At 37.0% G+C, this 23,007-nt stretch overlaps 1 protein-coding gene across 1 annotated transcript in view; it reads right to left on the bottom strand.

Moving 5' to 3' along the window:
• MGAT5 (alpha-1,6-mannosylglycoprotein 6-beta-N-acetylglucosaminyltransferase) overlaps positions 1 to 23,007 on the bottom strand; it is a 111,957-nt gene that overhangs the window by 32,071 nt on the left and 56,879 nt on the right. The window contains exons 6-12 of the mRNA XM_058810010.1: positions 21,756 to 21,845; positions 13,770 to 13,841; positions 12,534 to 12,695; positions 11,430 to 11,599; positions 10,418 to 10,552; positions 4,597 to 4,730; positions 415 to 548 (exon numbers count right to left, since the gene is read on the bottom strand). Coding sequence (XP_058665993.1) covers positions 415 to 548; positions 4,597 to 4,730; positions 10,418 to 10,552; positions 11,430 to 11,599; positions 12,534 to 12,695; positions 13,770 to 13,841; positions 21,756 to 21,845 — 897 coding nt within the window. The remainder of the gene's footprint in view (positions 1 to 414; positions 549 to 4,596; positions 4,731 to 10,417; positions 10,553 to 11,429; positions 11,600 to 12,533; positions 12,696 to 13,769; positions 13,842 to 21,755; positions 21,846 to 23,007) is intronic.

Here is a 23,007-nt window from a genome sequence, read left to right as displayed (position 1 = left end):
GCCTTTCATAAAACAGGCTTTCCATCTCAAAATGCAGCACATTTTTTGTTGAAGATATAAGAATAGAAGTAATTGAAAGACAGGTTTGCTTATGATTAATGAAAGTTCACACCTTAAATTTCCCATTATGTTTACCAGCCTTCCGCATTTTCTAAAATTATTGTGACATTAAGACTATATTTTTTTATTCTACCAGAAAGGTGTACAGAAAGAGCAAAGGATCCACATCAATCTAGACAGAAGTTTCTCTAACAGAAAGACTTCAAAATGTTCAATTTAATTATTCAAATACATTTGTTTCCAGAAAAAAAACTTAATGGGTTTAGACAGATGGGACACTTTCAAATTTCAAATTATGCTTTATTTTATTGATCAACATAAATTTACTCAAGCATATGAGTATAAAAAACTCACCTTCCAGAAATTATCTACTTTGCCATAAACGAGAGATTGATTCTGCCTTTTGATGTCATTAATGTGCTTAATGTCACTGGAATTCAGGTGCTGCTCTACCACAAATCCAAGGAAGCTGTTGTCTGGAGTGTGAGCTGTAAGAAACAGAGCAGATTCAGCACCTTTGAAAATACTGGTTAATGCTACATTAGAGTGAATGTTGTCAGAAAAGAAGCTATAAGGAACATGATCACCTCCTTCTTATTAGTACTGAAAGACATTTGCTTGTTTTATTATCCAAAATAGTTTTTATTAATTTTACATCCTGCTCCATATGCCTACTGGAGTAAGCAGCTATTTTCTGTCTTGTTTCTGACAATAAAAACTCTGCAGCTGGACTGAGTCCAATGGTAATGATCTTTTTTGTCTGTGTGCTAAGCTTTATTTCATTATTAGAGATAAAAGAAACAGAGGAAATTCAGCTTGACAAATCTCAGAGATACAATACCAACAGTTTGAAAACCCCCTGGATTTATGCTTGTTAGCAAAGATGCAAGCAAAAATGGATGTTGCTCAATGGCATAAATAAATTTTGGCCAATTTCTTGGGTTCACCTCCTACACTGGAATTACCAACACCAACTCTCTGAGTATTATGCACCCATGCTAATTACTGGCCTACCAAGTCACACTATGCAAATCAGAATACAAATTGCATTGCTTAATTCACCCAGACATAGTGATCATAAAATATTTAAATGTGGCAAGTGAAGTCAGCAATACTGCTTTCAATCCAATCCAGGCAAAAAAAAAAAGACTGTATGCAAAGGCTATGCAATTTATTCATAGTTTTTAATATTATTTTTAGCCCCTATTAGTCTTTTTTCCAGCAGTGTTGGTCACTGTTCCACACCCTATAAAGACACAGATATTTAGGCTCATTAGAAGTAAGGAGTTTTGATGTTTTGGATTGGTTTTTTTTGTAGACTGGGTGTTTATTTCCAGTGATGGACTCCAACACTCAATGCTTCAGGTGGAAATCCATCCCTACTATATAAAAGCTATTCCAATTTTTTGCCTCTAAAAAGTGCCACAGCCTCACAAGTGCACATAGAAAAAGGCTGCAATAAACAGCAGGATCTCCTCTCTAGGCCTCCTGTTAAATTCTGGCACACAAGCTGACAATTAATCACATTTTGAAAAGCTTAAGAACCCAAAACAAGACAAAAAACTCCTAAATCCAAAGACAACACCCCAGGCATTTTTGATATGTGCAATGCTAAACCTCTACTAGAGTTATTAAAAAAAATTCTATTGCAATTATGAGGTTTTGCATTTTTGTTCCTGAAAATCAGCCAAGTGGATAATGCAGGAGAACAGAGAAACCATACACAGTGCACACGTCCCTCTGCCATTACATTTAGTCTTTCAAATGACAATTACTCTTATTCACAAAAAAAAAAGCCTCAGCAACAGCCAGGCACCCACTTAGACCCAAGGACTTTTTAGAATTTTATATAGCAAACAGCACATTTCAAATATGTCTGAAAAGGGGCATTTTTCCATCCTTTCATATTTTTGGATGAGAGACTGCATTCAAAGGAGAGGCAAGGCAGTATACACTCAAAAGAAAAATAAACCTTTGTTAAAGTTAGCACTTAGAACTGGTGGAATTCAGTGCCTCAAACATCATGGACAGGAAACAGCACTCAGATGGATTTTTAAGCAAGATCACGCACTTTCAGAAGTACCAGGGCTGTTATTTTGCATGAAGGTATTTGAATTAAAAACATGGCAAACATAAAAAGGGGGAAAAGCTCTCATGCTTCTGGGAAACTCAGAGAACAGTCAGGCACTTGGTAATATGCCACAGGTTTGAATATGGCTTGCTTGTTGCTCAGGATAATTTTCTGCCCTTATAATCAGAGTTCTCAAAACATAATAGAGTCTGGGGATCTTGGGAAGCTGTCCAGGGCTCCAATCTGCCATAAAATCTTTACTGATGCATAACATGCACTTTTAATCACAACCCCATAAAGATGGTGCTATCTCTGCAGCAGAGAACAAAACAACAAATATAAACTTTAAATATCACAAAACATATTGACTCTTCTGCACCTAGTAAAAAGAAAAAAAAACCATAAGAAAAATAAATCCTAGAATAATCCACAGCACTGAAATCACTCATGCTTCAGAATTAGTTTGCCTGCAATCTATTTACCCCTTTTCCTGCAGAGGAAAACCTGCAGTCATTTCCAGCAGGAAAAATTGGAAATGGTTATTTATTAAAATTCCAATACAGTCATACTCTTTGGAAAATCCATGATGAAGCAATTTTCTTTGCACAAGAGACTGTACCAGTGGAAGTCTGTACTGCCATAACAGAGATCTCTAGAGAGAAGATTTATTTTCTTCTGCATTTCATGGAGAGGGACTGAGCAGTGCACACACAGCTGTACCACCAGTGCTCTTCCAGCTATTTTCACTGAGTGCATCATCCCCCTTGGTGCTATCTTGAACTGGCCTCACATCTGAATTTCCCAGCTTTAAACAAAGCACAATTGAGTCCCTTTTCCATTTAGGACATAAACTGATAAATATTAGCAAATGTGGATACAAAACAAGCTCTGCTTACTAATACCCAGACACAAACTCTGCAACCACTTTCAAGTCACATTTCACCACCACATGTTTTGTTACTTGCTTCCCAACAACTGTGAATGCAGCCTTTTATCTCTTGAACAACCTTCACTTATATTTCTCTGGAAAAACTTGCGCAGCAAATGTTGACAGACAAAATATGCCTCTCTCAAGAATTTCACAGGGCAACTGAAATCAAAAGCGTGTCAAGCCGACAGCAGCGTGTATAATTCTGCTGTGAAAAGCAGGAAAGTTTCAAAGATTGATGATGAAAGCTGATGAGAGAGAACAGAGCCCTCCCTGGTCTTAATGTCAGACAGGGAGCAGCACCAAACTCTGGGGGTGGGCTGGTCACCATGAAATGTTTCCTTACAGGTTTCCTTACATTCCACCATGAAATGTTTCCTTACAGGCTTCCTTACATTCCATCATGAAATGCTTCCTTACAGGCTTCCTTACATTCCACCATGAAATGTTTCCTTACAGGCTTCCTTACATTCCACCATGAAATGTTTCCTTACAGGCTTCCTTACATTCCACCATGAAATGTTTCCTTACAGGCTTCCTTACATTCCACCATGAAATGTTTCCTTACAGGTTTGGGCTGAGCAGCCCCTGCACACAGCAGAGGGCTCTGCCCTGAGCCTCCCTTGCCCTGCACCTTTCAGAGACAACACACCTGAATTACTGCTACATAAGAGACAGATCCCTTGATTCTGGAACCTACTGCTATAAAGCCAAAGATTAGGTATAGATCAGGTCACAAATAATTTAATCTGACCCAATTTATAGAGAATTTCCACTCTTTTTTGTGTCTGTTTTGTTTCTTTTTTAGGTTTGGCTGGGGTCACTTCAAAAGATATTTGTTGAGGCTTCAAAATCTACAGCAGTGCTGAAATCTACTACTTATTTTACAGTAGCTTAATATACTGCTGGCAAATAAATGTTAGTCATTTTAGCTGAGGATAAATACTCACAATATGAAAACCAGCTAGGTGAAATTTTTTACAAAACCATAAAAAAGCACAGACAAATTTTTTTTGGTGAGTGGTCATTTTAAAATTCTGAACACAAAGAAGCAGTGAAGGGCTGGTGCTGCTGAGCTGTTGAAGACCAAAATCAGAAATACAATACTATACCTAACAGAAGTCCAAACTTCAACATGATGAAATGCAGGAGTTTATAAAAATGTAACCTAGCAAGTTCCTCAGAGATCTATTGCTTCATAGTAATATTAGAGAAAGCAGAAGTAACAAAAACAAACTCCCTGATACTTGAAGGAAAAGCCAAGCAGCCCTTTCCACAGGTACCTAGGGCATAAAGACATCTACCTATGTTTATATTAGCTCAATATTTTTGTTTTTTCACTTCTGGATTTTTGTTTTTTCACTGAAAGCACAACAAAGCTTTTGCACAGTATACAGACACTGCCACAAATCTTCCCATTTAGCAGTTGCATTTTATTAAACTGTGAATTTGTCTTTCATAAGGAAAAAGAAAATCTTCTCAATGACAGCATTCCTTTTAAAATCTCTAAATTATTCATAAGAACAGAGGTACTTACGGAACATTGTATAAAACTGCTGTGGATTGAGGTTCCACTTTCCCCACGGTGTCTTGTGGCCTTTAGACTGGGCATAATGGGCATGGTTAAACTCTGGCTCAGTCCCAAAGGAATCCAGAACTCTGAGCATACACCTGAAAAAGAAAAATAAATTACTGTAGGTACACCTACATATATATATATATATAAGAATGTGCATATTTATGCATAGTTATGATAATTAAAATGTGTTTTGTCGTTGTTTGCAGCTGTGGAGAACATATAAACAGAAGGTAAATTTTAATTTCAAAAAATTCTGTTCATATTACATTCACAAAGATGTTCTGAACAGCAAACTCAAGGATATATCAGATATTCAAATAACAGCCCTGGAGCTTATTTTGTCCTTACAGAATGAAAGTATGCTTTAAAATCCAAGCAGAGCTTATGGGAATGCCACAGTGGCCACCTGCATTTCCTAGGGCTCTGGAGTAGAATTTAGGCAGAAGAAGAGAGGATTTCCATGTGTTTTCTAAAGTTCTCAACCATTACTGCAAACCAAATGCAGCAACCAGGGGCCACATGCCAAGAGGATCAGAGCAGAAGAGGACATTGTCTTCAGAGAATTGTATTTGGTCTCCAGGTTCTGACTTTCAGACCTACTGTAAAAGCACTGAAGATGGTTTAATATGCTAAAAGCTCTTGCAGACAGCTTATTTATTTGTTTATGAAATATTTTGTCACAGACTTTTGAAGAAACAGCATAAAACTCAATTACCTGCATCAACCAACACACAACAGAGAGAAATCCTGGCACTGGAATGCAAAGAGCCTAGGATGAGAGAATCATGCTCACCCTTTATTTAAAATCCTATTATTTTCTTGAAAAAGAAAGGGCCAGAAGAAATGTCAGTATGAAGAAGACAACACATGTTATAGGATAGAGATTCTAGAAGTTATATTTTCTTTGATTTGACTTGGACATACTGACCACTGGCACTGAAGTGCATTATAGGGCTCCAGAATCTACCGTTCTTCAGCCCTCTGCAAACAAAATTGCAGAAAAGACTTATTCAGGAATTAAATATCATGTGCAATTGTGTTATAAACACAAACTCTGCACATTGTAGCACTGGGCTCATATGTGCTAAGGAAGGGACAACTTCACGGGTGGCAGAGAAGGGAGGTAGCTGCAAAATGACAATTAAAAATGGTTATTTTTCACAGTTTTCAACATTTCCCATGCTCCAAGCACATATGTATATTCTGTTCAATAAAACACCTGATTTTGGCTTTTAAATGTGAAAGAATTTAGCCCTCAAAAGGTGAAAGAACTTATCTCCAACTATTTGTCAGCTTTAAACCAAAATATTTTAGTCTCCAAAATAAATTTACATGTTACTTATATGTTGCTCCTTTCTCTAAAAGTATTCAATAATGTGGGAAGTAAAAAAAAAAACCCAGCAATTTTTAAACTCTTCTATGAAATGCTACCTGTGTGTTTCAAAATACAAATTGAGAAAAGTGATGTGTTTTTTTAAACCTTCACAGAGATATTTCAAACAAAAAGAAAGTCAAAATATACAACATATTATGATTCACCAAACAACAAAGCTGACAGATCAGTTTCTGTGCAGTGTTTTCTGTCAACTGTTCTCAATGAAAATATTTTACAACAGTGGCAATTATCTCTGCATCACACAAAATACTCCAGCAGGACCAAAACAAGTTCTGCACTGATGAATCATTCAGTAATAAAAGCCCTCTCATGTCTTGGCAGGTCTTTAAACAAAATTCCTCTCAAACATACAGCTTTTGGCCAGGTACTTGAGTACAGGAGAATGAAAAATAGGAGAAAAATACAGAAAAACTGCAACATTACTGGAGGTTGTCAAGAGATATATGTAAGGAGCATTACTCTGCTTTGTTGGTTCTCTTTTTGCTGAACTCAGATGTAAGATAAGAGGCACTAATGGCTCACAGGGATATGAGGAACCATGTCCAGTACATGCAGGTTTCTGAATCAGGACAGGCAATGTGAAGCAACAGAAATCCAAACCAGAAAGCAGGAAAACAAAACAAAACAAAACAAAAAACAAAAAACAAAAAAAAAAAAAAAAAAAACAAAAAAACAACAAAAAATTTCTATGATTTGGTATAAACTAAGTCAGAAAAAAAGATGACAGAAAAAAGTGCAAGTCTGTGCAGGAATGGTATGAGAGATCAAAGCTTCAAGTGGTGAAACTAATCCTTGAAATGCAGCAGAAAAGAGCTGGTAAACATTTAAAATTTAGAAATGAATGTAATTAATAGCAGTTATGCTGAACTGATATTTTAATATATGCAGGAATGCCTTGATTGTCTGCCCTACTACCATATTCTCCATTTGTTTCACCTAATAATTTAGATGCCTTTCATTTTTTTATTATTTTTGCTTACAATGCATTAGCATTTCTAAAGTGAAATAATTAGTTTTAAAAATGACAAAACAGTATTTTTTTTATAACTCAGGGATATATTTTAAATTAAAATGCTAATTTGGTATACCTTTAATTTCAGTTTTGCCACTTGTCCTTCCTAAAATGTCACAATAAAACTGCAGAGAATTGCAGTGTGCCCTGAAATTGGTGTCAGAATAACTCTATTCTCTGCCTAATTAAAAAGAGGACTGGTAGGTAGTAAATTGCCTTAGAAACATCCATATTAGTCTTTTCTGTCTAGCACATTAGAAGTGACAATTTTAGGGCTTTAAAAAAAAAAATCAGACAAAAGTAACCCAGGATTATTTAAAGGGAGCTTTTCTTTCCCCTTGAGTATTGGGCAGAAGCACAATCTTAACAGAGCTGACCTAGTGGACATATTTATACACAGTTTTTTGGTATCCTTCTCCTACTTCATCAGGCCACTCAGTATTTGCATTTAAAATCTTAGGAGAGAAAATAACCCTCCTAAAAAAGATGTGTTCTAGAGAACACGCAGAAAGGGGAATGTTGCTCATTTCTCAGGATAGCTGTCACGTTAATTTATTTCAAGAAAAAAAAAGCCAGCTGGATTGTTGGCATATGGGAATGAGTCATTGCTAGAGAGACTGTGGAAAAATGAAAAAATAGCAGATTTTTATGTGCTGCATGGAGGATGAGGGTGCTAAGAAAGACTGCACTTCTCAAACTATATTAAACTAATTATTTGAGTGTTGATTCACTGCACACAAACTGCATTCAAACATCCACACCTCAGAACTGAAAAATCCAGCAGGCATTGCTCTGCTTGGAAATAAGGTGCACTCTAAAATGAGATGTGTTCTGCTGTGTTCCTGCTATTTGCAGCACCAATTATCCCACAGATAAAGCACACACTACCAAAAGTCACTGGTGCTCTCAGCTGTGCAGAAGAGACTTTCAGAAATACTCACTCCCAAAGCAGCAGGGTCATTCTCTCGAGCTTGTAGTTCCAGAAACCTGATTTGCAACTACCAAAAATTTCCTCAGGGCTCAAGTTCACCCAGAAAGATTACATAAAGCACTCCTACCAAGCAACTGTTCTGAAGGCAGAGGCTTATTCTGCCACTCTATTCTCATCAGAAGTGAATAAAAACATTTTAATTCATTTTTATCTGAGTCTGGTCTGTATAAACCACACTGAGCTGACCTGCACACATCCACTGAAAAACACTTTCTTTTGAGACAAACAATTATTCCTACTGACACAAATACAACTGAGAAAAAAAAGCAGAGTTTGTAAAGAGCAAGGGCTAAAAAGCAGCTTTATTTGTGATAATGTTTATTTTATTGGAATGAAATAGAAATGGATGCCTATGCTGTTATAAAGCACTTTGAGGTTTTAACCTCAAAACATTTTAGTGACTAAATTTGTAAGATAACTCATGGTACTGGGAGAAAAAACAATGACTGGAAGAGGATCCTAAAATAGGAGACAGCATGCATGCAGCTACAAATTCATTCCTCTGCTTTAATCAATTCTGTAGTCTCTGCTAGACTCTGGATCCTCTTTGGTACACTGAACTTGAGAAAAAGCCTCACATAATTAGAGAGATTCACAATAAATGTAACAAGTTTCAAGAAAGGTATACAAAAGATGAATTCTATGCAATGACACAAACCCCTAAATCTATGTACTTTAAAAAAGCAAATTGAAGGAAAAGCAGTAAAGAAGACATCCTAGGGCTGGCAGAGAAGAGAAAGAAGTAATTTATTCTCCAGAACCCTGTTAGAATAAGCAGTAATGGGCAGTTAGCAAAACACCAGGCCAAGAAAAACACATTAAAGAAAAGCTTAACTATATAAAGCAAGATGTTGGGGCATCTTGTTCAGTCTTCAGTAAAAGATGAGGCAAAAATCTCTCATCAAAGACAAATGCATCCTTATCTATTTTTCAATCAGACTATGGACTAGATGAGACTCCCTCCCAGTCCATGAAAGGCAGTGCTGTAGAAGACATTAAGATATATTTTTCTCCCCCCAAAGCCTCAAAAAATTCTACAATACATAAGGAGTTGAGTGTAATTCTGCTCTCCTAAACAAGAAAACACCAGCCATTACCACAAAATAATAATCAGTATAAAACAGATTGATAATTCAAGATGCAATTATTCTATGAGGAAAGAAAAATTGAATAGCTAATTGAATAGCTAATCTATAATCTCAATATGTATTACCATAGCTTTGTTACAGGATATACCAGACAGGTAATTGCAGGCAGACAGGAAGAAACATTTAAAATTTATAGGAAGGGTTTCATATCCTGAACACAGCGCTGCATGTGATCCCCTAGTGACAATTACATCTGGCAGACAGACAAGAAACTGGTGCTGGGTGGAAAATGGGATTATCTTTATTAGCAGGCTCCAGAATATCCATTTACTCCCCTGCTTCAAAAAAGAGATTAAGAGTAATCTAATCTGCAATGTTGATCACAGTACTCTCATTTACAATTACACTGGAAAGATCCAATGCTCTAGAAAATCCTGAGGCTGAAAGAAAACAATTTCTCTGCCATGAACACCTTCCTCCAAGTAGGATATACTGGACTTTGAGGATCAAAAAAGACAGCTAATTCTAGTAGGTACAGAAAATTCAACATCATTAATTGAGGTTTGGGTTTCTTTCATGCTGATGTGTATTTGCACAATGCATGGGAGCCTTAAGGACTTAAAGCCACTGACAGAAAGAAAAGAGGTTCTAAAACTGCAGATGTGAAAAAAGGTGCACAGTCATTTCTTGTGACCCTCATCTTCCATTTCAAATGGAAAGATGTTTACAGACCACAAAAGCAACAGTAACTGCAGTTTATTCTTCAGACCTGGCCCTGAACTCTCTGCCCAGTATCTTAAGGAATGGAACAGAAAATTGCACTGCAGTTGTTGGGCAATACAATTAGAACAGATAAATCTCCACAATCATTGATCCAGTGTGGTTACAAACACTAGAAAGCAAAACATCCCTCTAGTATTCCAACTAAACAACAAAATGCAGTAATCTCTCAGCTCACCTACTAATTTACAGAAAAATGGGGAGGGAGAAGTGCAGGTAAAGAAAGGAAGGAAAGAAGGGCAGAGATGATGATTTATCAAAAGGATAATTAAGATTTTTAAGATTAAAAATTCTTGAATCCAAGAATCTCAGGCTTGCTGGGGGGGGATAATGATGGCATGCAAAGAACAAGTATTAGCACCTTTAATCCTAAAAGCTAAAGACAACAGAAAAGAGTATTTCACTTTTAAACAAATTCATGTGAATGGACTTATTTCAGTATTTTAACATGTGCTATTCAACAAAAGCTCCTTAACAAAGCAGATTAGAGGGCAAGTGAGTGTTATACTTACTGGTAATGAACCCATGATGGACCAAGGGTTTTCTTGAACTGAGTCAGTCCCACAATATCAATGTAAATGAGTTCTACAATTTTATCCCCCTGGGTTGGGCAGCCAGATCTGTTACCTACAACCTTCTTCATAATCCTAAACAAAGAAAAAGCAACATGAAAAAGCATTACTTTCCAAATACCTTGAATTGATGCTGTAATACTATTTATTCCAATATTTCCAGTCTCCAAAAAAGTTTGACTTTTTTACTATTTTGAAATCATGATCCATGTAAGAACACTGAAATGCTAGAGATGCTCAACATTTATTAAATGTAAAGGACTAATTTTCACTAAAAATTTCATCTAGTTTAAGCAAAAGAATGATATCTTTGAAATGCTTAAAAATGGTATGCTTTGAAATTATTCAAAATAATTTCTGCCTTCTATTGACAGCTTTATAGTATAAGCTCTCTATAAAACAATGCTGTCATGTAATTTAAAAAAGAAAGCTGCAGAAAAAGCACATGTGCTCAAGCTTCAAACAGATGTTTTATGTCTGGTGCTGAAATAGTTGGCAAAGCAGGACAAGGAAGAGTAAGGAGCAACTTGACCTAACACAAGCAATTAACTACATCGAAAGTAACATGTTTAAAGAACTTAAACCTTTATCTTAAAAAGAGATACTGAGTGAAGAACAGCAGAAACTGAAGCAGAGGACACAGAATTAAGCTAGTCTGTAGCATTTCCCATTGCAGCTGGTTAAAGCACCTGGAATGTTAAAGACTAAGCTGCTTAGTTGGAATTTTACAACATTCATTTATGAAGTCCCAGGAGCCTGAAGCTACAATGAAAACACATTATCCTTTCCATGGCACATATACTTAGCTCATGAAAATAATCTTATCGTCTGTTTGGTGAATTTTCACTTTCATTTTATGCTTCAAGAAATTATATACTGTTAATAGAAGCTTTAAGAGTTTACAATTCTTTTCTTCTAATTCTGGTTTCAAAAGCGAAAGTAATCTCCTTACTCCTTGAGCTCTGCCAGTGAAGCTGAAATCCTGATGTCATGGCCCAGTAAGTAGAGAGATGTAATTAAATCACTCCACTGGACTAATTCACCAAGTGGGCCACCGCTAAACGCGTTTTCTGCAATCTTGAATCCAGATTCTTTTGTCAAAAGCCCCAGATGAACAAGGATCTGGAAAGGAAAGTCATATGTTTATCGACATGAAACATGCAACTGTTATACATTACAGCAGCTTTTCTTTCTATTAAATTCCTACTATGGGCAAAAAAAGAAATCAAAGGAAACAAGCCAATACTGCCACCTGAATAATTTAATTTTGTAATGAATGCAAGGACTGAGAATCTCCAGCAAGGAGCTGAGCCAGGCAGGCTTACGGCAGGGTAGAAATATGAACATACATGGGGCTGCTGCCACTCAGGACTGGCTTCAGGAATAACAAGGCAAGAAAGCAAACCTGTTGCTGTGTTTGTAACCTTTAGCTTCACTAGTTAAGGTAATTAAAAAAAATTAAATCAAATGAACTACACCTTTTCACTTCAAGTATCTCATGGCTTTAAAACTGAACTCATTACAAGAAGTCTAAACTGATCCAATCCAAAGTTTTGCTCAACTTAAAGTCTACTCAAATCCAAACCCAAGATACACCATTTAGTCTCAATTTTGGACAACAAAGATGTATAGATGTTGTTTCCATGACTACATAAAACACTCCAGTGTCATCAGCTTGCAGTAAATTCACAATTTCTCCCTTTAGAACATAGTCTGTATTTAGTCTACATTGTCTCTATTTTATCCAAAACTCTATAGAGATCAGAAAACTTAGTCCAAGATTGACTCATGCAAAACACGTAAAACTATCTGTAAAGCAAATACCCATTGCAACAGAATTTCAAACAGGAAAATACTTCTTGAAAAGAGTATAAACATGAATATATTTTATTTTTATATTTTTATATAAAATATTTTATATAAAAAATATATTTTATATTTTTTTATATTTTCTATTTTATATTTTTATATTTTCTATTTCCATTCTGAAGCTACACAAGAAGGTTGAAAGAGCCTATATAACAGAAAGTGACATGAATAAAGTGCTCTCATTTACCTTTTTTCGTTTCCTTTTCTCCAAATTTTGTTTTTCTGCCAGTGATTTAATGGCCTCAATCCAGGTATCAGCCATTCGTCTGATGCGCAACATCATCCACCTGAATTCCTCATGCCTTGACATCATTTTGTAGAGATTATCAAAGTTGATACGAATTTCAGCCTTCAAGCAAAGCATTAAGAAACATCCCAAACATTAGTTATTCTTCAACACACTTTCCAGAAGTTAAAAAACTGCTCAAATGTGAGCTGTTTATATTCCTCTTTGAAAAAGAAGAAATAGAAATAGGAAAAAAGATACACTCCTAGCACGTTAAGATTTTAGTTCAAATATTAAAGATATACTTAAACAGAAACTTCTAAGCTACATAAATTACTGTTATTTTTATTAGTAGTACTTGGTAGCCCAGAATACATTTGCAATGTTTCACAATGCATTTATTTCTGCAATAGAAGGTCTGGTATTGTTCATGTGCTTCAAAATGAGGCACAGGTATGTCTAAATTACAATACAGAACAGTAGGCTCAAGATTTAGGTGTCTCATGAATCATCCAAACACAAGGAAGTCTCCAATTATACCAGAAAGGAAGAAACATTACTAGGGTCTAAATTTTAAAGGAAACACTTGTTTTAAAGCTAGACTGTTCTAAGATAAATTGGTTTTAAAAAAAGAGGCAGCCTATATCTATATAATGTAAGAAATGTTCATATGCAGCCCAGCAATTATCTTAAAATACCTAATTGCTACATAATTAGGCTGCAACAATTTAGAAACAACTCTGTGTGCTTACAGTATTTAATGGGAAAAAATTGGGAGTAATCAAAATGTTACTACAAACCTGAAATGGATATAAGCCTTTTCCATAAATGCAGCTTTGTAAAAAGGCCCATATTTCTGGGACAATAAAAATGGACATTTTCACATATACTTAACACTAGTGAGCAGTTTGTGGATTTGGATTTTTTCTCAGTATCTGCGTAGAGCATTTCATAAATTTAAACTCAAAAATGTTTTTAATGAAAATCTACCACCAAGAGCACAATGCAATGACTGAATACGTGAGCTACACATGTCAAGGAGGATTCTTTTCAGCTTTGAAGAATGGAGGAATAAAAATTGTAAATTCTAATCTTTTTAGCATTTATGTGGCACAGGATTCCAGGATATTTTGCATGAATCACAATTACTGAATTATTTCTCCTGTTTGTCCTTATTAAGGACATGGTTGTTCTTACCACTGTTTTTTGATCAGTTTCTTCATTAGGATTTTTTGCTCTCCAAGGTAAACGAGGACACCAATTTTCAACCTATAAAATAATCACATCAAAATAAATTATGTTACTTTATTTTTAGCTTGACCAAAGCCTCCACTCATTGCCTTCATATTTCACCTTTATGTTAACCTGATGGCTTAAATAAGTAATCAGCTGATAATAAGGTGATAATTTCAAGATAAAATCGCTTTTTTTGCAGAAAAAGTTTAAGACTGCTTTTTGCAATTCAATGCTCATTTAACCCAGCAAATTTTCCACCAGAAGTCACATTTAGATATTCATTGAAGATAATGAAAACACAAGATCAAGGCAGAGGTCAGCTGTTAAATGTTCAAAATACAATTTCTCTGAGCAGTTCTAAAATGTTTTCAATAAGCTTTTTATGCTTCTACACCTTACAAAAATATGTATTTTGGAACATTTCCATCTCCCTAGAATACCTTTTTATAAAGACAAAGCCAGCTAAATCAAAGGATGAAAGTTCTACCTTGTAGCAATGCAAACCAAAAAAGTAAGAATCATTATAGAATCAAAGCCACCATGTTTGAAGGCTGTAAATAAGGTAATTATAACATAAGGAACAATATTCACAAGGATCAATGAGAAACAGGATCAATGCAAATGCAATACTCCTACTATTGTCCACTAGAAATAAAAAAGTACAACAGGAAATAGTGAAGAAATAGCAAATGGATGCAAGTCACTGAGAGCTCCTGAGCTGCCCCAGGGATCCTGCCTGTTGTGTAGAATCCATATTATTTATGTACCTTAAGAAATTAGACCACTTGCTCTGGGGAAGGAGGAATCTCAGGGTTGGAGGCAAACCCATGAAAACTGAAACATGACTGCACTGTGAAAAGGGGGAAATGCAAAAATTTATCAGCTGGCTAAGACACCCCATCACTACTGATTAAGTTCACAACTCAGAGAATTGAAAGTCAGAGTTGCTTTTATGGTTCCTCCAATCACAGACCTGTCAAAACACAATTTTAGCTTAATCATGATGCAGAAGCCTGGAGCATTACAGATTAAAGGCTTAAGATCACACCATATGATTGCCTAGAGGGCCAATCACATGAAAATAAATGAATAGCCATCCTAACCTCATTAAAGGGAAGAAATGTATCAACCTTGGGCTCCTCAGACAAATGATAGAAAAGCATTTTGAATGCTGTGACTTAACCTACTCAATGTGTTTCATTTGAAAGCAGTGACTTATCAACCTCCTTTGAAAACATCTTCTGGTCTTCAGCTGTGGAACCACATCAGAAATTGTGGCAATTATCAATCCTAACTGTTACAACTATAAAGTTGTGGCAGGAAAGAGTTGCAAGCTCCACATTTTAAATCATGCAGAGTCACAAATTCTGGTTTCTCTTCCCTTTGTTTTAATAGTACAAATTTTGCATTATTTCTAGCATTAGAACTGATCTAAATTAAGATATGACATTTCAAGGACTACTGTATGTGCCCCTTTTCTGACTCTATGTATTTCACATTGCACCACAAGGCATCCTAAAGGAATTGCAGATTTTTCAGGGCTGCCAAGGACAGTTCACTGCACGCCTCACTGACTGAAAAACAAATACAGTTCTTTTGTGCTTGAAGAAATATTCCCTCTAGTCTGAAAATAAATTATAATAATTCTCATCACAAATAAACACTTAAGGAATAGATTCAAAGTAATATCAGTGTCTGCAGTTGGTCTGACTCTCATTTTTCTTTATTGATCTTTAGCAATGATGGCAGAAAGGATTGTGATATCACTAAAGTGGGTCTAGATGAAAACTCCATCAGAAATTAATTCAGCTTTGCAGCTGTTTAGGTATAGAAGATCTACATACAACAAGCCCTAATTTTGAGCAAGGTGAAGGGAGGCAGTGATGCTCATTTGGATCCTGCTCTTTAACTTGTTCATTTGATCATTTAAGACCAAACACTAAAGTTGCCTCTGAAGGAGGAATCAGGGCTCCTCCTGCCCATTTCCAGCACTGCCTTCCTCTCCTTGGGTCACCATCAGCTCTTTCTCCAGCTGATTCTCTCCACAGCAACCTTCTGTTGTACTGCCATGGAGATGATTTAATAGGAAGGATGTGATACCAGACAGATTAGCAGTTAAAGATGACTGTTGGGAAGCAGCAACTGCAGATTTGAAGACAGACCATTTTTTGGATGAGTGATATAAATGTAAGCTATTATTCAGAACACACTATATTTATCTTTGTACTGTCATATTTTTGAATAAGACCAGCAGAGCCTCCTGTTCCTGGTACTGAATTAAATGCAAATCAAGGGCATTAGATAGTCTTTGATCTTGCTCAGGAAGCTGTGTCTACCTGAGAAGCCAAGTGTTCCCTGCTTGGTTTGGAATCACATTAGTCACAGCACTGCCTGGAGTGTAAGTAGCCAGCTCCTTAAGGTGAAGTTGCACAGCAGTTTAAAAGTTCAAAATTTAAGTGCTACATGATTCCAGATGCTAGAGAAAAGCTGCTGTTCTGAACTGCTCTGGGGTGTAAATGGCTAGGTTTAGGATGAAAAAAAACCCAAGCAAACCTAATAAATTTGAAGAGTACTTGCTTTACAGAAGCTTTGCAGGTGTCTGTTCCAGTGACTCTTCCTCAGACACTGAAACTGAATGCAAGGCAAGATTGCAGCACTCAACTCTATTACAGAGCAAGTACTTCAAGCAAGGTTTTAAGAACCTAACAAACATCTGCAGCACTGGAGTAGTATGAGCATCTTCCAAATTGAATCAAAGTATACTCTGCCAGCAGCTCTCCACATTCAAAATTTCAGCAAGACCTTTATGCTTTCAAAAAGCAACAGTGGGAGTTGAATAAAGCTGGAGCTGAAGGGCATGCTCTGAGCCCTTGGGATAATCTTCATTTTGGATTCTGCCAAAGGGCAGGTGCAGCCCATCCACAGGGAAGCTAAAACAACTTTCTTTACACACCAGGTGAACACACTGCTCAGTGTACTTCTATCCATGGTACCGAGCTGCTCTTGAGTCCAGGAGAGAAGAATACACAAACAAAATAATCCATGGCAATATGTGGTGAAAGAAAGTGCATCTTTAAATTTATCATTCAGTATGAAGACAGCTAATGAACTTGTAATGCCACAAATCCCATTGAGAATTTGATGTGAAAGCACTGCTCCAGTTGGGAAGGTGACTTGTTGAACTATTTTTTGTTCAGCATTTCCTCAGTGACAGAATCCCTTGGAAGGGGTTGCAGAATCTGTGATGTGCAAGGTGAGTGCCTGTCTGGATAATGAAATAGAGTAGGGTACAGGCAGCTTTGGATGTGGCTGTTTCCAAAAGCAGTCTCAAATGCTGGGTGTTAGGTACCCACAGCCCTGGTGACAAGGCAACACAACATTTCACACATCAATCAGCAAACAGCCTCTTGTCTGCCTTCAGCAACGTGCACTGTATTTGACTCCTCTCATACACTGGCATTTATGTCTTTTCCAACAAGTCACTGAAAGACTAATCCCAGTTTAAGGTGACAGAAGAAGAAAAAAATAACAGCCCAAATCACCCAAAATCAGGGCAATCCACCAACAAATTCAGGGACAAAGTGCTGACCATCATTAGCATTTCAGTTTCTGAGGTACAGATGTAAGATATCTAAATAACTCTGAACTTCTGGTGATTTACATTTCAGACAACAACACTGGTTTTGTGAAATTTCTGAGTATTTGCATAGAGTTGAAAGAAGCTGGTTTGATGTTACATTACACTGAAGAAATGCAAATCATTGGCTCAATGTCCAGGATTAGCAGCAGAAATGGTGGAAAGGGGATTTCCCCATGGACGTGAGCAAATTGCAGTAAAGTAGAAAAACCACAAGGATTAAAGGAATCTCTATAATTATGATACCCAGGAATTTTCACTAAATTGTGCCTCAGACTACAGCTTGCACCCTGGAAACAAAACCATGTTCAAAATCACCGTTGGCTTATGTTTTAGACCTGAAAGTAGAAGTAAGAGTATGAAGAAAAATACCCCGACTACCAAACTGTGCCTTGTGTTTCCATCAAGTCTGAAGGACTGAAAACAAAAATTCACTCCAGCAGTGTATTAGCAGACATGCAAAAGCTACAGGAGTCTCATAGACTGGAATTCAAACCAGTTTTAAGTCTTTGAAGTGCTGGAATCCAAGATGGATAACAAAAATTACACATGAACCTGAAAGATGGGCTGGAGATCCAAAGCCTGGGATTTTAGAGAGATCTGCCCAGCTCTAGCAGTAAGCACCAGTGTAATGGCAGAGGGCAACTTGCACCACAGCTATCAGCTGACCACCAGCCCCACTCCTGTGTGGAAAGCAGTCCTCTCAGAGAAACATGGATGTAAATAAAGGAAAAAAAAAATCTATAAGTCCCCTCCACTTTTCCCACTTTTTAAAAGCTTGGAAATAGTGTGAAAAACTCATTTTCTAGAAGATATTTTTAAAAGCTTCATTCTTCAGCTGCAAACTGACATTTTGCAGTGAAATATATTTTTGTACTGCCTAGAAATTAATTTTTTCACATTTCTGCCCAGAGGCAATGCCATCTCTGAAAATGATAACTGTGCCAATGCCATTACAGTGTTAAACAACTGCCTTTTTCATAACTAAGAGCTAAGTTTAAAAGTAAGTAACTCTTCTCTATGGGCATCACAGTTAAAAGGGAGCAAGTTTAACTTGCTGTTTAATGTTGGCTATTTCTAATCCCTGTCTGGCTCTGTATTCAAGAGGATGTAAGCCTGGTTTTGCAATTCAGGCCATTTGTACTTCATCCACTCATCAAAGATTCCAGCACAATTTGTGTTCTGAGGACCAGAGGGTGGGGAGGCACAGGTCACCCAGAGCAGCTGTGGCTGCCCCATCCCTGGAAGTGTCCAAGGCCAGGTTGGACGGGACATGGAGCAACCTGGGACAGTGGAAGGTGTCCCTGCCCATGGCAGGGATGTGAACAACCATGGGCTTTAAAGCCCCTTCCACCCCAAGCCATTCCATGGGTCTGTGACCACACAGCTGCATGTCACACTCCAGGGAAGATCCAGTGCCTGAAGCAAAACAGTGAGAAAGAAATGCAAAAATTCTCTCAGTTTCACCTGCAAATTTGCACAGGGGACAGCTTTAAATAAAAGGCAGAAGCCTGGACATGCTGGGTTGGTTCTTGCTTTCCTTGGGCTGCCATGCTTGCCTCCCGTTCTCAAGCAGCCAAGACACAGAGCAGTGCAGAAGAGCTGTTCCTGAGCTCCTGCAGGGGTTTTTGCCACCCAAAGCAAGGCAGAACTGCTGGTACCTGCCCTTGAGCAGGTTCTTCAGGAGGGGACACCTGGGGCAGCCTGGATTTTGTCAGCATTGTTTCTGTTTTGCAGACACAGGAGGAAAACATAACAGAGCACATGGCGGATACCCAAAGGCTGGGGTTTATGACTTTTGTTTCTAAACCTTTACATAAACTGTGGACAAATTACTTTGGGTCTCTGTGGTTCTGATCCATATTGCACACCAAAATGAAACATTATGGGCTCCTTTGTTTACAAGTTTAAAATCACATAACAAAGAGTACTGGATGAGCATAATGTAACACCCTAACTGAACTGCTTCAGAATAAAAAAAGTAAACCACATAGGAGTATGAAAGACACTTGTCACACTAGATTGTAGAGGTGATTTGAAGAGTAGAAGTAGATATATGCATGATTTCATGCACATTGTTTTTCCAAACTGAGGTTGTACATAATGTGATGCATATATTGCCTTTTGAAACATGCACATACACAACCATCTCACTCCAACAGTCTAACCTTGAAGTAAAAAAGAAAAATCTTAACAGTAATATTCTTTCCATTACCCTAATGCATTTTAATATTTTAAATCAGTAGTTCTGACTTGAGAGCTCTGTAGGCACATTTATCATTCAGCTGTGCAACCATGCTATAAACTGTCAACTCTTCATCACTGTCCACATTGACAAATTACTCTTGCAACAGCATTTCCAAGTTATCCCTAGCAGCCAACACACCTCATAAATCCACATCATTGTAGTGTTATTAGAATTTCATTTCATGCTTGCATTCGTAAACATTTAAGCTTTCAACCTCTGCTGCTGGACATTAATCATGAAATTAATCATAGGATTAAGAATGCCAAATTTAAACTAAAGGTTAATAACACACTCACCCAATATTAGTTTTACATTCTGTCATAAGAAAACACTCTAAAAGAAAAAAAAAAGGACAATACCTCTTTCTGAAGTTAACAAATATGCACATGGGCTAATTGCACTTTTATTCCTTCATGAAATGAAAAGTTGAACAAATTAAATATTGCTGCTTAAATAAAAAATTCAAATCCCAAGACCCTTGAAAAAAAACCATTTGGCCTCTGAAAGTCTGCTCACATTTGGCCATGAAAGATCAATTATCAAAGAGCTAATGCCATCAACTGACTTTTCAAGACTGATGATTGCAATGTAAAAAATTGGGATTTAACAGAAATGCAAAATAGTAAATGTCATTGAATAATATTGGAGTCTTGGCTTCAGCTGAGATACATCATCATTTTAAAGATATATCTGCATTAAAACCATGAAGCACCTGCTGGTTGACAGAATACTAATGACCAAACATAGCTCTTCTGATGCTAAAACAAAACCTTCTAGTAGAAACCTTAGATTAAATTCAGATGATTATGGAACCATATCTCTAGCCTCTATGATAAATAACAAAATAAATAATATAGTTGTACTTTATCTTTTCCTTCTACAGCTTCACAGCCCATAAATAAATAAATCAACACTTGGTGCTAGAAATGGAATGAGTCAAAACTGTGATTCAACCCAGCCTTTGTTATGCCTTCAGATAAATGTTTTGGATATGCATTTAACTATTGCTGCTTCAAGCAACACCCCCAGAAGTTCAGTGATAGTCAACTGAGTAAATCAATAGAAACTGCTTTGATTACAACTGAGTCATTTATTATAACAGACTTACTGTTTTAATCTCAGATATATAATTTAAGATCCCAGCCTAATCTTACCAATCCTACAGAAGCTACAAAGTTATTATTGGTTGCAATCCTGCAGCCACATTGGCTCTTTCAGTTCTTTGCAAGCAGGGAGCCACTGGATATCAATACTCCTTCTAAAGAGTTCTAGTTGCCATAAGTTATCAACTTATCTACTCCTTCTAGTTGCCATAAGTTATCAAAATTTCACTTATAAGAGGCTGAGTGATCAAATACACCTGACTATTTCTGGTGCATGCACACTCCAAGCCAGTAATAGAACTCATGATAATTAACTGACAAAATTCATTCTTGGGAAAGAAGTGTTACCCAGGAAATAGAAATAAAACCTCACTAGGACAAGTACCTTACTCAGCTGTGTACAAAACACCTTAGGCTGTGACAGGTACCAAAGGTTTTAGCCAATATAGCTGCAACTTCACTCAAAAACGTGACATTCAGGTTCTTTTTTTGTGATTCAGGTTCTTTTGTTGTGATTCCACAATTCGCAAACAGTCTCTGAGCAGGAAGTGGCCATGCTGCTCAGGACAATGGCCCATCAAGCACCATTTTCTAAATTTTTCATTCCAAATGCTCTCTATTAGTACGTCAGCAGCTGCCTTAAAAGCAACAGAAAAAGTGTTTAAAGGCAAAGATCTCTGACTGAGCTTCACATGCAGGTTTAACAGGATACCCAACATGGCCTCCCTGGAGAGCTGCTACTCACATCACTGCAGTTACGAACATTAGAATTCTTCAGGCTAGAAACCCCTGCAGAGTTCATGAATAATAGCAACACACTTAATAATTCAGTTTTAATAACTTTTTCCTCTTTACCCAATTATTCTGAACAAAATGATGATTTTTTTGAGAAAAGCACAGCTACTAAAGCTATGAAGGCAATATGATGTTCCAATTCTGCAGATGAGAAGATTACTGACCTCACTGAGGTAAATAAAAAAGGAGCACGTGGACCCATCTACACCATAGCTCGCATAACAGGGATCCGACCGCCACATATCCTTCATCCACTGCAAAGAACAAAAGACACAAAAGTTCATTAGGGTAAAGTACAACAAAACAGCTCTGTTTTACACCCAGGAGTAATGGAGGAAGTGACAAAGTGGCTATAGATATCACAAATTACAAATCAGGAATTTTATTAATGATTAGCAGCACTGTATGCCTGCATTCAGAAATACTGGGGAAGCAACAGCACAGCAGATGTGAGCACAGCTCATACAAACTGGCAGCCAGGCAAGCAGAGACAAATATCAGGAGAATAAAACTGGGATCCAGACATTTGGCTCTGGCTGGAGTTGAATGCATTGTGTGTTCCCCACCACGATATGCTCCCGCTAGAATTTCACATAACATTTCAGTTACCAAAACTGAAATCTGCCATTTCTGCAGAAGCAAATAATTGACTTCAGTTCATATTTCAATATTCAAATAATTTATTACATAGTTACTATGCAGCCTGTTTGCCAAAAGAGATCAAAACACAGATCAGAGATTCAAAATGTAAAGAGTTTTAATTTTACAAATACTTGGGTATTTAAGCAAGCAGAAATTTTACTATGGTCCACCACTAATCATAGAATCACAGGTGGGAAGACAGCTTAAAGATCATCTCATTCCAATAAACCTGCCATGGGCAGGGGCAGCTTCCATTAGACCAAGTGGCTCTGAGCCCCTTCCAACCTGGCCTTGAACTTTTAGGGATGGGGCATTCACAGTAATAAATCAGTATTGAAACATATCTTGGGGAAAAAAATCCCTTAAAAACCTCAATCTCTGGAAGTTTGTTGGAGTGTGTTTCTTTATTTTTGTTGCCTTTTTCTTCTTTTCTTTCCAGCTTAAGTCTGATGGGTTGTAATATTTAGCCTTTCCAAGTGCATTATTAGTAAAATACAGGACTTATGTAGAATGCACTGTGAATCCCAGAATTCTGGTTGTACACTTAGGCACTGCATCATCTTAAGCAAATTACTCATCATGGGGAGAAAAACAGGGCTTTTCCAAAAGGAGAAATTTTTGAATAACAAGGAGGCATTCAGTAAATAACATAGCATTTTAATATGGCAATTTTTTCCTGATTTAAGAGGATGCCACTTTATTTCTCTGCAGCAGTAGTATTAAAGGCTTGAGGTGAGCAATGCTGCAGTGACACACAGTCCTAAATATCCTATT

The sequence above is a fragment of the Ammospiza caudacuta genome, chromosome 8, assembly GCF_027887145.1.
Source record: "Ammospiza caudacuta isolate bAmmCau1 chromosome 8, bAmmCau1.pri, whole genome shotgun sequence".
Lineage (NCBI taxonomy): Eukaryota > Metazoa > Chordata > Aves > Passeriformes > Passerellidae > Ammospiza > Ammospiza caudacuta.
This window is presented reverse-complemented; position numbering and strand designations above follow the sequence as displayed.